At 35.8% G+C, this 17299-nt stretch overlaps 1 protein-coding gene across 6 annotated transcripts in view; it reads right to left on the bottom strand.

The window, feature by feature from the left end:
* The window catches only part of NIPBL (NIPBL cohesin loading factor), a 135317-nt gene that overhangs the window by 72674 nt on the left and 45344 nt on the right, over positions 1 to 17299 (bottom strand). For all 6 annotated transcript variants that reach the window (XM_015848466.2, XM_015848465.2, XM_015848469.2 and 3 more), the window contains exons 2-7: positions 12068 to 12211; positions 10708 to 10873; positions 9526 to 9656; positions 6746 to 6845; positions 4968 to 5119; positions 3723 to 3874 (exon numbers count right to left, since the gene is read on the bottom strand). In XM_015848466.2, coding sequence (XP_015703952.1) covers positions 3723 to 3874; positions 4968 to 5119; positions 6746 to 6845; positions 9526 to 9656; positions 10708 to 10873; positions 12068 to 12131 — 765 coding nt within the window. In that variant the 5' untranslated portion in view covers positions 12132 to 12211. The remainder of the gene's footprint in view (positions 1 to 3722; positions 3875 to 4967; positions 5120 to 6745; positions 6846 to 9525; positions 9657 to 10707; positions 10874 to 12067; positions 12212 to 17299) is intronic.

Below are 17299 nucleotides of genomic sequence, written 5' to 3'. Positions count from 1 at the left end.
GAAAACTGTTATTCAGATTCCCAGTTTTCCTTAAATCGCTGTCACGGAGCCCTCTGCTGGCCAAGATTATATAGATTCAGTCAAGGAAGTAGATTTAAACTTTGATAGAAGGGTATTTCCTATCATAAGCATTGTTTTCTAAACAATTATAGGATTGTTGGGAAAAAAAAAACAACAAGTCAACAACTTTTACATCTACAAGAAGATAATTTCTGCAATTATAAATATAATTTCTGCAATTATAAATAAATTGTTAAAAGTTGATTATTTTAAATTAAATCTTTTAAAGCGTGAAGACTGCAGAGATGTTCTAAAGTTAATCTCATTCCTAACATTATTTCGGCAGCTAGTAATCTAGTGTGCCTCATATTAAGTTATCAGTATTCACAAAAAGTTCTTTCATAGAACTCCTTTTTCCTTCTTCCACTTATTATTTTTTTTTCTAACCTGAATTTTCTGTCCCTAAATACTTTATATCCTTATAGTCAGTTTCAGCTCAGTTAATAGAACATTAGATGATTCAACTGTAAGTTTCTACATGCTTCTATAAATAAATAAATAAAAATCGTAGCAGGCAGTAAGCCAGAAAGCTAAACTGGCATTTGAAGTAGATAGAAGCCTACACAGATGGGTCATTGCACACCCCCGTTAGTAATGGCTAAACAGACAGTTCTCATGTGCATAGCAGCAGACCAGCTACCATACTTTGCATGTCATGCAAAGGGATAGTTCATGCAATCAGATCAAAGAAAGAGTTTTCCACCTGACAGCAACAATAATTACAAAGAAAAGGTTAGAGATTGCCTCACGCTCAGATCTATGAATATATCACCGCAAGGCCTATGTACCCTCAGGGGTATATGTCATTCTTTCTCCTCCCACTTTTCACAGTGGTGAACAGCATTTCCAAAGTCCATGCTATTTCTTTTTCCCACCTTTGTTCCTGAAGAAGATGACTGTTCAGCCAAGACAGACTTCTGCCCTCATTCTGGCTGAAAGACCTATAGTAGACTCATATAACAATACCTGTTTTATTAGTTTTTAACTTAAATCCTTAGAGAGACTTCCAATCCTGGCAGCAAGCGCTATACAATCCAGCACATTCTTTACATGCAGCACTATCTATCCACCTACCCTTCTCATGCCTGTTTTTTCAGTATCATTCCCTACAACTGGAAAGATAAAGGAGAATAGCATTTGAATTTCTGAATCTCCTCAGTGCCATGAAGTCTCTTTTGATTGTTCTTGGACTCCTCAAAAACAACAAGAGTAGATGATAACCTAAAGGAACATACAAGCCTGTATGCTAGAGAGTTTTTTGATCATGTAGAGCTCAATACTGATAATGCTAAGGTTGGGTCTTTACAGGTAAGGATCAGAGGAAGGCCAACAAGGCTAATAACCTGACAGGAGTCCGTTACAAATCACCCAGCCAGGAAAAAGTGACAGAAGTAGTATTTTACAAGCAGCTGGCAGAAACCACACAATCACTTGCCCTAGCCCTTTGTGAAGGACTTTAACTTATCAGACATTTGCTGAAAATACAAGTACAATCCATCAGAGAGCAAACAGTCTAGGAGGCTTGTGGAGAATGTGGAAGATGACTTCCTGACACAGTTGTTAAGAAAGTCTATCAGGGGAGCTGTCCCACTAGACCTGCTGTTTATGAACAGAGAAGGCATGATGGGAGACATGATCAGAAGCCCTTTTTGGGCATAAGAACCACAGAGTAATAGGTTTCCAATTCTTGGTGAAGTCAGGAGGAAGGCCATCAAAATCTTGGACTTCTGGAGGGCAGACCTTGGACTATTTAGGAAATTGGTTGAAGAAGTCCCTTGGGAGATAGTTCTGAAAAGTAAAGCAGTCCAGGAAGGCTGGACGCTTTCTTAAGAAGGAAATCTTAATGGTATATTAAGAACAGACCATCACCTTGTGCAGTAAGATGAGCTGTCACAACAATTGCATACAATGCTACCAGTTTTGGACAAAATGGTTGGAAAGCTGCATTGCAGAAAAGGATCTGGAGGTCTTAGCCAACAACCAGCTAAACACAAACCAGCAGTGAGCCCAAGTGGTTCTCCTGGCTTGTATCAGAAATAGTGTGGCCACCTAAGGATATGTCTGTGCTCCTGTACTCAGCACTGGTGAGGTCACGCCTTTGATTCATTCTGGGCCCTTTACTATAAAAGAAAGACACTGAGGAGCTGGAATATGTTAAAAGGAGGGTGACAAAACTGGTGAAGGGTCTGAGGAGCATCTGAGGGAACTGAGATTGCTTAGTCTGGAGAAGACAAGGCTCAGGGGAGACCTTATCATTCTCTACAACTACCTGAAATGAAGGTGTAGCAAGGTGGGAATACATCTCTTCTCACAGGTGACAAGCAATAGGATAAGAAGTAATGGCCTCACATTGTGCCAGGGGAGGTTCAGGATGGATATTAGTAAAAATTTCTACTCTGAAGAGTGACCAAGCATTGGACCAGCCTGCCCAAGAAAATGGTGAAGTCACTGTCTCTGGAGGTGTTCAAGAAAGATGGAGATGTAGCACTGAGGGACATGGGTGAGTGGGCATGATGGTGATGAACTGACAGTTGGAGTTTATGGTCTTAGAGGTCTTTATCAATATTAACAATTATATGATTCTTTGAAGTAACCTGGAAACATCCCTAACCAAATACCCAGGGAGTAAGCAAAATTTGCTGAATGACTAGTTGGCAGATCAGGCCCCTGCTCCCCTCTGAAGGAAGTCATGCATGCAATAAACCACACTGTTTTCTTTACAAAGGTGGTCATGATGCTGGGAATCAGTTGACCTAACCCTTGTGACTCCTGTACCATAGATGGATCCTCAACCATGACTTTATGTGCTTGTCCCTCCTATTCCAGAGATTCATAGCTATTGTGAAAGACCACGTGAGAAGGCAAAATAGACCAGCAACTAACTTCTGATGAAATTCTGTAACTACTGTTATACCGTTATGTTGCAGGCTTACAGTACTGACCTCACAGTTCAAAGACCTAAACAAAAAATACTACAAAAATCAAGTGTTCTCTCTCAAGAGCTGCTAAGAGGTTGTGTTGAGCTTTTAAAGAATCATCAAACCACATCTGCATGATTAAGTTGAAAATTAATCAAAAGTTTAAAAAAAACTGTGGGAACTTTGTTTTTTTTCAGATATTAGCATTCAAGATATCAGAAAGAATTACTACCACATGAACTAAAGCCACAAGGAGAAAATTTCTTGTAAAGTAAGCAAACCATAATGTAGACTAGTAAGAAAAACTGTCTGTAGGATCTCTTGCCTTTAGCAGTACTACAGTGCTACTGGATACATTGCTCAAATATGTCAAGTCTAATTGAGAAATACGGGAGTATTTTGAGAGACAAGATAACTGTACACCTACTTCGAATCTAGTATTGCTAGCATCAATATATTGATGTAATAACTGCAGTGACACCTTACCAATTTGTTAACATAGACTTGCAAATAAGTAAAATTTTTTGCTTATCATAATATCAAGAGAATGCTACAAACTGACGCAAAGCAAAGACATCTTCTACAAGAAATGAAACATCACATGTTAGAGTTACCCAGTTGAGTGAATATATCTGAAACTTAAATGTTTTCAGTGGTTTTAGAAATCAACAACACACTAAAATATCGGTCTTACAAGGTGGGTGACTGAATATGTTTTATGGTAAATTGATTTAGGTAACATACATCGCTACTTAATCTGTGCACCATCTGTAGGTAGTCTTCATTTGATCCATGTCTAGAATTATCAGCATGATGATTAGCTGAATTTCCAGACAACTGACTTGAAACTTTACTTTCATGGAGATTCCTCATCCCAGCTGTGACAATAGGACAAGCTGAAATAGAAAAAAATAAAAAAATAAATTAAAAAAAAAGAGTAAATAATTATGCTGATATATACATACACACTCCTTAGCTCTTAAAATTTCATGAATGTTACTATAAAAGAGGAAATTATTGAGCTATATACAAGAGGTCTGGAATCTGGACAAGAATAGCTTTTCTTGATTGTATCCTATTGCCACAAGTATCCTGAATAAAATCAGGTATCCAAGATTTAGATTTTAAATCTTCTTTAAAATTCAAGATGCATGTACAGATCAGGCAAGCTCTTTCCACATCTATTCTGGACCAAATTAGTATTAGCCTGGTTTACACTACAAAGGTTTATTAAAGTGAAGTAAACTGTCAGCAAAACTTACACAGAAAAAAATGAATTTTTTTTGTTGTTGGTGCAGATAAATGATGGACATCTAATAAAAGCCTTAGGGTTTGTTTTTAAGTTGTCATATATATATGATAACTACGTAAAATTAGGTGTACACTGGGAAGAAATGCCATGTGAAGAGGTTCTTTTGTTTGTTTTTGTTGTTGTTGTTGTTGTTGTTTTTTAAATACTGTAACTCTGTAATTTCCAGAGGAGGATGAAGGGAGGCCTCATAGCAGCCAACAACCACCTAGAGACAAAAAGCACATAACCAGGTCTGATGATCACTTCTCTCTGGTGACAGCTACAGGACCCAAGGGAATGGCACAGAGCTGTGTCAGAGAACAGTTTGGCTGTGTGTCATGAAAAAGTTCTTCACCAAATGGTGATCAGGCCCTGGAACAGTCTCCCCTGAAAAGTGGTCATGGCCCAAATTTGCCAGAGTTCAAGTGGTTTTTAGGCAATGCTCTCAGACACAGGGTTTGATTTTGGGGCAGTCCTGTGTGGAGTTTAACTTACTCCCTGTACACACCTTACAACTTGGAATATTCTATAATTCTGTGATGTTCTGCAGGTAAACAAAGCTAAGCGCACAACCAAAAAAATTTCTATCAATACAAAGATCCGTATTTAGCTTGTGACTCTTTCAAGATCCATGAAACGTGCACAAGAAAGTAAAACTGACATGACACAGGAGAATATAACAAACAACACAGACTTACCTTGCTGTAGCTGAGGATGCGGTGTGTAACTTGGAGGATGTGAATATGGCATGTATCCTGCAGGGCTTTGAGGAGCATATGGACTAGGCACTGGACTGTTCTGTTGTGCCAAAAATCTGTTACCAGAGCTTGTCTGTGGTGGCACAAACCGGCTACAAATGAAATTTTAAAGGATTTGAGAAGTTGTAAAAGCAAATTCAGGCACAATGTCATTATTCTGGAACATTTTAACTTCTGGAAAAGATATAATTCTAAAGCAATGAAGAAATCTCTTCAAAAGCGGCATTTAAATCTATCAGTGCTTTCTCAACTTCAACTACTACTTAAGAGTCAGAAAACAGGTGCTATATTAGTAAAAGGATAAAAAGCATTCAGAAGATTCCCATCTAGTAAAAGCAAACAGCAACAGAAGTTATAGATTATATTTACCATAATAAGGCAAATTTCAATAGTTGTATCTTATTAGAACCTTATTGGAATCTTTAATGAAAATGACATCTTATTATCAAATAACCACAAGCTCACTAGAATTAACAAGGAAGTCATCTTACTTAAATATGACATTTCCAATAAGATTTCAAATAACTTTATCTAACACAACTACACTGCGAAGATACAGGAATATAGGCAGTTAGGTAGGACCTGATGCAAAGTTTACTGAATATAATTTATTCTTTCATTGGATTTAACCTGAGCAGATACTATAGATAGAATGTTATGAAAATCAAACAGGTTTGTGATGATAACGTATGTATGCTATAGCTTACATTCTTTCATCTGTTTTGTGTTGCTTCTTAAAATAAAAATAAAACAAATACATGCATTCATGACTCTGTTTTAGGCAGTAACTCTGTGAAGGTAAGCTTCCACAGAAAGAAATAGCAAAATATCTAAAACAACGATCTTGAAAGGAACTTGAGAAAACACAGCACATTGTAACATTCTCAATTCATGAAACCTTCTTCTTTACCACTTTTAAACATAAAACCAACAAATAAAATAAAACTACTACACTTGACAGTGTAGTGGGGTTTGTAGATACAAAAAGCATCCTGTTTGCCAAAACAATTACTACACTAACTTGAAATGAAGTGTGAAATAACAGTTAATTTTAATAACAATGTCTAATATCTCCTGACTCAGTTTCAGCCCAGCAGCCCATTCTGGGCTGAAACTGCACAAAGAACTTCTTCCTCTATTCTACAGTACCTCTTTTCACAAAGACCTAGCCTACAGGCACATCTTACCTGAAAGAGTCTGAAAAAGTACAAAAAAGTTGAAGAGGAAGCAGATGGTTGAACCATTAGACCTATCTTCCTATGAATGGCCTTTTGTGTAACTGGTAGAGTAGAATTCCATGCTTTTTAACAAGACTTTTTTTTCCACTCTTCTGACATACTAGTACTGCTACCCGTGCTGGAACACACTCTCTTCTCCCTCATACTCAGACACAGAAAGAAAACAACTGAAGGGGTAGTAGAAGGCAGGAGGATTACTTAAGAGAAGCAAAATCTGCCAAAACTGTGCAAGAGAACAGAGAGTGGAGAATCCTGACTTGTCCTTAACACAAAATTAACTGACACACGTTAAGTGAGTAAATGTTACATTTGACTTTTTCAACAGCAGAAATTCATCCTGCTGTCGGACAAATTCAGGGTTAATCTTGACATTGATATTCTTACTTTTACTCATTTACTCAAAACTAGAATTGAATGTCACTGTAGGAAGCACTTTAAGTTTGCTGCCCCTTCCCTCCCTCATTGAAAATACTGCATTACCTGGAAGGGCTATGTGAAATAGTGGTTTGTTGATAATTGGAAGATGCAGGACTACCACGCATAGAATTCTGAGAAATATTAAATTGTGGAATCATCATCCCTATTGAAAAGAAGACAGTAGTATTAAATATATGCATTTCATTTCAGAAATGTTAAATGTCTGCAACAGTTAGAAAACATCAAATAACATTCATTCAATGTAAGAATATATTTTACATTACAGAATCAATAACCATTCCTAAAGAAATGTTAATTCAGTTACAAATTTCAACAGGACTTCTTTCCTCTTAAGTTCTTTAAACTTTGCAAGACAAAACCTGCTATTACACAGAAACATTTTAAAGCAGAACATACACTCACACTCCAGCGTGTACCATTTTTACTGAACTAATTAATAAAAATTCAGGAACTTCACAAACCAAAAGGACTCATTAAATTTATCTCTTATTTTTTAAGCAAGTAGAGGTAACAATCACCTCATGCAGGGAGGTGTGAGATAATTTCTCACTGCTGTTAGTTGGGTAACACCTAACAGTTTCTTCTCCAATGCTTATGATAACATCTCTCTATTCTGCCTCTACTACACTTACAAAGTGAATCAGTGTGCTAAGTATTTTAAACTGCAAAGCAAAAACAATGTCCCTAATTGCAGATATCCACAGCTTGTACAGCTCCAGACCCATGCTTTGGAAACTCAAGAGTTGACCTACATATACAGGTTGCAAGTACCACAAATATTTATCAGTGAGATTTAAAGTCAATCTTTTTTTCTCCTTTTATAATACCACTATAAAGAATTTGCTAACAACCACATGATATTGGAAGTTAAAATAGTGAAAGTACATAAAAACTTGCAAGACTTTTAAACACATGTTCTTAATGACAGAATAAAATATCTCATGTTTAAACAGCATCAGAATCCATGTACAAACTTCAGTTTAGGAAGCCTTAACAAATGACTGACAGAAATGTATGGAAGCACGTCAGCATTGCAATAGTTCAAACTGAAGATTTGATAGAATGCTTAGATTCTATCTAGTCTGGAGTGCCTGGAGTCATCAATAATTTAAGTACTGTCACAGAAACATAGAATCCTTAGAGTTGGAAGGGACCCTTGAAGGTTTAATCCAACTCCCAGGCAATAAACAAGGACACCCACAGTTAGATCTGGTTGCACAAAGTCTGGTTTTGACTGTCCATCCAACCTACTATCACTGATTTCAATTACCACAACATGATAACCCTTCAGGAATGCAGCCATTACCACCACCCCAGTACGTGTGAAGTGCTGCGTTCCAATCAAATTAACACATTTAAACAAGCCTAGATCAGGAGTGAACATCCCTAGTTGCGCTGAAAAGAAATCAGATGTTTGCATACTTTACTAGAAATGTTATTTCATTATCCCCAGTAACAGCAGAGAATGCCTCAGCTCCTGTGAAACTTGCTTAAATGAACACTGGCTGCCTCTCACAGAGGCAAGTGAGAAATAAACTCCTGTCCACAGGTACAAACCACAGGGAGGAATGTGCAAAACATTCCCTGGGTGTTTCCTGTACAGTGACTTTCTATTGGAGGAAGCCCCCTCAGTGCCCTGTTCATGTGCTGCAGACACTAGCAAAGACATATTATTTATCAGGTAGTTATAATTCATTATTTTTTTCTTTTGGTCAAACTGTTTGAACTGTGAGGGTGGTGAGGTTCTGGAGCAGGCTGCCAAGAGAAGCAGTGGACACTGCATCCCTGGATGTGCTAAAGTCCAGGTTGAACACTAGACCACACGATCACTAAGTCAGGGCAAGCATAGCCATGGCTGGGACTTCAGAATCAGATTTCTTTAAAGGTCCCTCCTAAACAGAACCATTCTTTGATTCTGTGACAGTGATCAGGCAAAGATACATTAAAAAAAATTATAGTCACCAATTAAGCTGAAACACACTGGACCAAAACTAGAATGCTGAATTTGTCCTGTAAGAATATTAGCAAGTCATGCTATTTGGTCACGATAAATCCGACCAAAGTGAACCAAGAGCTGAGGCCCACCCCAAGTCTGAAGGTAATCCAGAGGCAAGAGGGTCCCCTTTGTTTATTCCTTCTCAATTGTGTGCACTACAAATACTGAGTCACAGCACCTAGCACTGACTTTTCTGAACACGGGATTCAACAGAAGGTAGAAAGACAATATTCAGAAGGAAGACAGTAAAGAAATCAAAAGAGATGAGCTTGAAATACTAGGAAAAAAAAAAAATAATTCTTCAAGCTGAAAAAAACGCATTCTGTAAGATCTCTACCAAATTGTTCTACAAATATTGACTACAGAGATTACAAAATCTGCCCACACAACAGAAGAAAAGCAAAGCTTTCCTGCCCTGATAAAACCATATCCAAGCCCTTTCACCCTGGATATCTGAATGGGATATATATTAATAGTTAATAAGACTAACAAAAGTTGCCTAAAATTAGCTTAAAGACTCACATATACCAAGATAAGAGATTGCCTTTTCCCACTGAAAATGATGTCACACTTTGTCCATCTGTTTCAAACAGATGTTTCAGTAGGGAAGTAAAATATTATTTCCCAAAATTCCAGGTAGTCACTTCACTGCTTACACAAATATAATCACTTTTAGAAGATGTCAAGATATAAAACTCACTATCATTATCAAACACAAAATAAGGCATAGATACCACAGGAGTAGTCCAGACATGTTTGTTCTTAGTATTAAACCCTTAAATATATACAACATATATACAATCGGTAAATAATAGAAAAATCTTACCACTTTGTACCCCATATCTGTTTTGCATGCTTTTCTCCCTGAAAACATTAGGATTCCTTGCCAGGATAGCTTGCAGCAAAACTGGTGTATCTCCCTCTGGATCATCGCTGCCAAGGTTATCTTTCAATTCTCTGTGATTGTGGAAGAAAGCAGATAAAGAATGAAATGTATTATCAAATTCTGAGAAACGATGGTCAGATTAAAAAAGAATTTAAATGGCCAAAATGAGAGAAAAAAATCAGACTGCTAGAATAAAAAAAAAAGAAAACAAGTCTGCAGAGCATTGTCCCTTCCTCATCTTAATTATTATTAACTATTAATTAGTAATTATTTTATCTCTTCGTAAAAGATCCCTACAATTCCTCAAAATTAGTTTCAGTTCTTAAGCACAAATATCCATGGTTGCCAGCTTCAAATGCTTATGAAAGTATCTTATGCCCACTTTCATACACTGATCTTCTCCACTGATGAAGAATACTTTGGATAACATCAAGTAACTAGCCTAAGAGTGACAGTAAGGTTTTATATTTTATTTTAAAAAGAGAAAATAGTTCAGAGGCAATTGATATGCTATTGAAAATGTAATAGATTTTTTGTAAATACATCTGTGCTTTTATTCTTTGTTTGTTTTAAAGACTTTTAATGGCTACTTCCATTTGACCAAGATAACATATTGGAATATGTAGGAAAAAACAATGCTGTCAGCACAAAGCAATTAAAAGGACATACTGCAAAAAGAAACAAAATATTCATAATCTAAAAGTAGACATTTGCTGATTCTTTTAATATCAGAGTTTCATAACTAAATCAGAACCGTCATGAGTTTTACAGGGTCACACCAAAGCTCTTCTTTGGGTAATATCAGTTATATAATTTATATATTATACATTATTCAGCAAACTGGAACATAAATAAGTCAAGAGCACTCAAAACATTAAGTTTGAACTCATAACTAGCATTATGGAACAAGTTGTAGATCAAAAAGAAAAAGTAAACAACAAATAAAGAATGAAGTTATACTTCAGAGCTACATGAAAAAGTTGAGTCTTACACAGTGGTAGTCTGCTAAACAAACCTAATAAAAAACTTCCAAATTCCAATGTTCAGATTCTCACATGCCTTTCAACCTTAGTTCATTTTAATCTCAAGGAACAAGGACAGTGTGAAGTATGAAATACATACATGTGATCTGTTGACACCTGATTGAGACTGTGGATGAGCTGTGAAACCAGATTTTCATCCCTGCAAGCCAGAAGGCAGTTCACTTCTTCAGCTATTCGTCCATTGAAGAGTAGGCTTTTTGTTGTTGTAGCAGGTAAAGGTGATGGAAGAGGCAGCTGGTTCAAAACTGTTATCAGGGGAATGAAAGAAGTTCAGAAAAATTTGACAGAACACAATCACACAAATATTACTCCCTTATATGATTAAGAAACAAAACAACTCTGACCAATACATTTAAAATATAGAGCCATTAATTACATTCTCAGTTTATTCTTCTGTTGTATTAATTTCCATACCAGTTATCTTCTCAAGAGAAGATAAATGTTCCCCATGTTTTTTTAGGACAACGTGCCTTGTCCATTCCAACTCCTTTTTTCCATACAAGGGGGAAAAAAAAGGGAGAGAAGGGGGGAAGTTGTAGTCATAAGTCTTTTTTTTTTTTTTACCTTCTCCCAAGTCTCTAAACTTTACATGAAAATTACAGATAAAAAGCATAAGCACACCTAAGCAAAGCACAGTGTCTAATGCCATCTGAACTAGTTCAGTGTTTCAAAACCACTTGTGTGAGGGAGTTTGACCAGTGACTTCTACCAGTTACCTACACTGACTTTCCTTAGAATCTTGTCTGTAAATATTTAACGCTAGAAAATTCAGAAACTCATGATTTGCAGCCTTATGATCCACTGTTAGGCACGCACAAACATACATACATACATATATATAAATAGCATCTTCCAATTTCACATCTTAGAATAGAAGAACACAAAAAAACATTTCAAGATTTTTTTTTTTCCTCTCAAATACACCAGTTTTGGTTTGTGTTTTTCATTCTTTGTCTGTAATTAAGGTAGGAAATTAAACTCAATTTTGGTGTATACAACTTTAGCTGCTCTTAGAGAGTTTTTTCAAATTTTAACAGTATGATAATAATTCATTTCCCTTACATGCTAAACAATCAAGAAAGAGGCCTCATAGGTCAAGCTGCTTATTTTCATTAGCAGCCCTTTGCATTTAAATATTAGAGCAACTCAAAATTGAGTAAATATATTTCAAACGCACAGCATGTTTCACAATTCTCTTTCACTAAATGTATGATTTAATCATGTCTTCTATGATTTTTTTTTCTTTATCTGTAGGGTACCCATATCTGCTTCTGATGGATTAATTTAATTCTGAATTATTTTAAGTGCCAGGTTTACTTCAGTCTTCATTGTTATGTTTCAAGTGGCTTTTAAAATTTTTAGTAGTTTGAAAATACAAATATTCATGAAAGTGGTAAAAAAAAAAAAAAAAAAGCCCCCAAAAAACCAAGAGTACTTACGATCTGTAAGACTAGCAATCCCTGCAAGAGTAGTGATGGGAACATGAGGCATATCCCCATTCATCCTGAAGTTCTGGGATGGTAGTGCCTACACAGATATTTTAGTTCAGGTGCCAGCTATCATTACTTCCCATCTCCCAAGCACTGAAAAAAATGAAAAAGAAAAATTAAAAAAAAGCAAATTACATTAGGTTTACTTATATTTATAAGTGAAACGTAGGCAATAATCTCAGTTGCATACTAAGTAAATTTTGTCAAGAGTAGGTAGAACAATGTTAATTTAAATATTAAATGGCATAAACCAGCCAAAAGTCTGGTGTCAAAAGCAAAGCCCTTCAGCAAAAACACAGCAAAATAAGGCAAACAAAATATTTTCTTAGGTTTCACAGTACCAATAGTTAATATCTGATTGTTAGAAATACAAAATTATAAACAGCTACTAATTTTACATCTTATTTAGAAAGAAAATTGGTAGCAAAACTCCCATTGCATTTTACTGATGTGGAGAACACATAATCCATAACCAGCTTAAGTGATGAGTTGTTACATTCACTTCTCAATTTTGGAAAAGAAAAGTATTTTTCATAGACAGGGTGGCTACCAAAAATAAAAGCAAACATAAAATATAGACTTAAAAATGAAGGAAAAAAACATGAAATATACAAAATCTTAAGAGTATTTTCAAAGATCTACTTCAAAGCTATTCTGAAAATCCCTGTGACAAAACTACTGCTAGCAACTGTATCTCCAATCCACAAAAAAGAAAGGCTTGTTGCAAGACTACAAAACTTACAAAGATTACACACTACAATTTACTATTATAACATCAATGAAATGACAAAAATTGAACATGATGGTGTTTAAAGACAGACAAAATAAATTAAAGGAAAGGAACTTGATATAAATATGTCTATCTACTATGGACAGTCACCTGTGTTGACAGTTTCTTAAACAGAAAGACTTCCTCATAAGCAGATGTTGTCTACTGTTGATGCTGAAATTACTCTCTTTTTATGTCACACCAACAGCAAAACATAGGACAGTCTTCCTAACAAATATATATAGATTTCAAGTGAGATAAGAAAACTGCATGATGTAAAGTTGTCATGAACCACGGAAGTTAACTTCTCAGCTTCCCCACCTACACATAACTGAATTATTTCAAAATAATGCCAACGAGGTTAAAGAGTTTTGACTTCCTCTGCAACACCTGTCACAATCGCATTATTACCAATAAATTACATTTGTTTATTAAAAATACAGTTTATTAGAGGTGTGAAATCTAGCTAAAGAAATCGCTGCAGACAGATACACTGTTAGGTTATTTTGGTTTGCTTTTAACTAGGAGGAAACAGCCTTCACATACCCAGTGTAGTTTCAAATACTTATTAACCTTATTCACCTGAAACTAACACCAACATATGCAGAATTTCAGTGGTTTCTTAGTTCCATAAATAAAATCTTCTTTAAAGAACAAAACTGCAACTTTACTTGTCCCATGATGAGTCTGCAACAGCAAAACCACAAGGGCTACTATTACTTTCAGTATTTAGCCATGTCAGTATTACTGGAAATCTGGTCAGAAACACTTAAGCAAGGAAAAATAACACCAAAAAATGTTATCACTTATGCTTCCTGATTGTCTGGGTAAGATTTAAACATCAGAGGCAGCCACTATTAGTTAAGAGTTCTTCCCTGGCACTACTGCCACAGTAATTAAATTATATAGATATTCAAGTGCGAAGAATTCATCCAGACAAGTAAATTAGAAACTTTCTCCACGGCTACACAACTTGAAATGAGAACTGCTAAAGTTCAGATCTAAGACTGTAACAGGCTTAGATGGTCAGCGGAGGAGGAAACTTTACAAAGAAGTGTAGAAGGTCTCGTCTGTTTAGCTAACAAAACAAAGATTAAGAGGGAGTGTGTTTTCTTTCTATGTACAGCAGATAAATGCGGTTGAAGAGGAGGAGTGCTCAAAACATATGCTGATATAATAATAAACAGAAGCATGAATACAAGCAAGAAGGTTACCAGAACAGAGCTCCTCACCAGCAGAGCAACCACTTTCTGAAACAGCCTTCTCCTTAGAGAAGCAATAGACTTAATCAACACCTTTAATTTGAGATGGATCATGCAGATGTTAGAGAAGGGATGGGATGTGGTTGCCTGCATCAGCAAGCAACTAAGCACAGTGATTCAAGAAGACTCTTACAGCACTATGTTCCTGTAAGTACGATGATGTGAGTAACAGATGAGAGCAGAAAAAAAAGACCAAAAAAAAAAAAAAAAAAAAAAAAAGACTAATGGCATTTTTTAAACTACAAACATAACACGAAGAAACTATATGGGAATATCTGAGTCCAGAGTTTGCATTTATTATGTTTAGTGCAGAATTCAATCTTAAACATATGACTCAGTTCCAGAACTGGAGACTGGGGTCCAGTGAAAATTTGATGTCAGATGAGGAATATTGGTAAAATCACTCATTTAAGGGAATTTAAAATATCAGTCAGTTAGGGTAGAAAAACTGATAACACAAGAACAGACTCTTGCCTTCAAGCAACCAGAACAGCATTAATGGGTTGATAGATGGACAAGGTTGTATTGTTGTTTCGTCCATTCCTGAACAATACGAATGAAAAGTAATAAATTGTAGCAAATTACTATCAGCCACAAAGAATCAAAACTTAATGTTTAGATGGTATTTTACATGATCACCTTTGCAGAGTACCTACTACTGGAAGTACAGAATTTCTATCTCCAGATTGGAAAAAAACAAACTGAATTGTCTGAGTTATGGAAATTAATGAATTGCTGCATTGTATAGCTTCTAAACAATGAATGGGAGCATAGCAGTTCAGAGAAGTGCACATATTTACATATATGTAAAGTACACCCTGCATATTCAGAATATACTTAATTGTTCTTGATTTCTCCAGGAAACGGAGTATACGTAAAACTTATTCCAGGCAGGAAAAAACTGCAGAATACAAAGGAACTGATACAAGGACCCCTTAGTGAGGGAAATCAGTGAAAGGGCAGCATATATTAAGAGTAATATAGGAAAAGACATAATCATAAGACATAGCAAAAAAGTGAAGTCAAGATAGTCAAGTGAACAAGATAGACAACACCTGGCTGATAGAACAGTTCATAAATAGAAAATACTGACTGCCTTCAGTACTGACTACACCTCACTGAAGGGGGGGTGGAGGGGTGAGAACAGGAAGAAAAAGCATGAAAGAAAGCAGGGGGGGAAAAAAAAAAAAAAAAAAAAAAAAAAAAAAAAAAAAAGAGGAAACAAACATGTTCTGGCCTCCCTTAACAAAACTAAGTGGTGTGTTTGTTTTTTTTTCAGGGCTTAACTAAGTTCATGCATGACAGCAGTGAAAAACAACATAAAGGAGAACTGGATTTTACACAGTAACACACATGTCCAGTGATAAGTCAGTATGTACTGTCAGCTTAGTAACCAAACTCAGTATTTAGAAATTAAACACACATGTTAATAAGTTTAAACATTCAATTCCCCATACTGTAGAGTTTTCTTTAACTTTTAAATCTCTGAATTTAAAAATCAAACCAACAAGATACTTATATGTGACTGACCTAATATGTTCCTGAGAAGATTAAAGATAATATTAAGTGAATTACAATTAAATTCCAAGAAGGGCTATGGTAATACTTCTCTATTTTTTTTTTAACATTCCACAAAACAGAATATTTAAAATACATTATATTTCAATTAGTTGCAATTATCAAATATTTTAAATATTTTCACTCAAACTAAAAAGCAGTTTTCATTCCTTACATGTGGAGCTGAATAATATTGGCATAACAACAGCACCATGATTAAAGCTGATGTCTGCAACTGCACCTCAAAGTAAACCAGCACAACTCATGCATCAGCTATCTTTAATTTAAATGAGCAGTGAAGTTTTTCTTCTAAAAATCATCAAACATGTAATAAACCATAAACAGTTTAGACTTTCACATTTGGCAATAAATTGCTTTTCTCTTCAGATATAACATTTATATGAATCTCTTCCAGCTATCAATCTGCAAGGTAGTAGTGCCTAAGGAAAAAAAAATCACTTTAGAAGCAAGTCAAAAGGATCATGAATGAGCCGATCTTGTTCTCATTCACACAAGACACTGTGTCAGAATAAATAACAATGCATACCCACAGGAGGGCAGGCTTCTGGCTTCCAAACCACAGCTACAGTTTAATACAACTACACCAAGTCTGCTGTGTGTTTCCCAGTCTAAATGCTTTCCTGATCAATGCTTCATACTAACGAAGGAGTTTAGGATCTTAGCACTAAATCCATCCTTGGAAAGTCAGCATCAGATGTGAACAGTAATCAATCACTGACAGATCTATCTTAAGGTTAAAACATTAATGCAAGGAATTTTAAAGCTGCCTCGAATGAATCTAACAATCCAATGGGAATGAGCACATAACAGATGGAAGGAAGAAGTTGTTGGAAGGTCAGAAATTAGAAAATCTTCTTTTAAAAGCCCATGAAAACACACCGTCAGGAAATTCTAGCATTATACTGTGCTATTATCACTATTATCACTATTTTGTGATACAGAAAGGGAAAAAAAGGGAGGAGGGGAAAATAAGTTTGAAAATACTGATATAGAAATCCCAGAAACACAGAATCAGATGAAATTCAGTGCTTTAGTGAAATCTGTGTTTGATCCAAAAAAACAGTGGAATGTGACGGACACTGATAAACCAAGTGAAAGATTAAAGAGTTTAAGACAGAAAATGTCGAATATCTATCCAATATCATTTCCAAAATCTTTCCAATATCATCCACCGTGTCTTCCTAAAACAATTCCAGTGACTGCTGTTCCAATCACTACAAATAACTACTATGAGAACAGCTGTAGGGACATGTAGTGTACTGAGCCAAATGTAGGTTCCTTCTGGACATAGCACTACTTTCAGGAAAAGCATTACAGCAGTCAGCTTCTTCCTCTGTGACTACAACCATCATCCTTTACTCTGATGCCTGTGCAAACCAAGTGCTACAAGCTCCAATAACACCGCTGTACATGACAAGAAACACCAGTAAAGATGGTGAAAGCATCTGCTCTACAAAACATCTCCGGATTTCAGAACAGAATCCTTAGAGTGAGAGCATACATACAGGTTTTCTTTTGTTTGTTTGTTTTTTACCAGGGTAAACAAACATAAGACTTGATTGTCCTTTACAT

Source organism: Coturnix japonica, chromosome Z, assembly GCF_001577835.2.
Source record: "Coturnix japonica isolate 7356 chromosome Z, Coturnix japonica 2.1, whole genome shotgun sequence".
In the NCBI taxonomy this organism is placed as follows: domain Eukaryota; kingdom Metazoa; phylum Chordata; class Aves; order Galliformes; family Phasianidae; genus Coturnix; species Coturnix japonica.
Note: the sequence above shows the minus strand (reverse complement) of the source record. Positions and strands in the feature narration are given on the sequence as shown.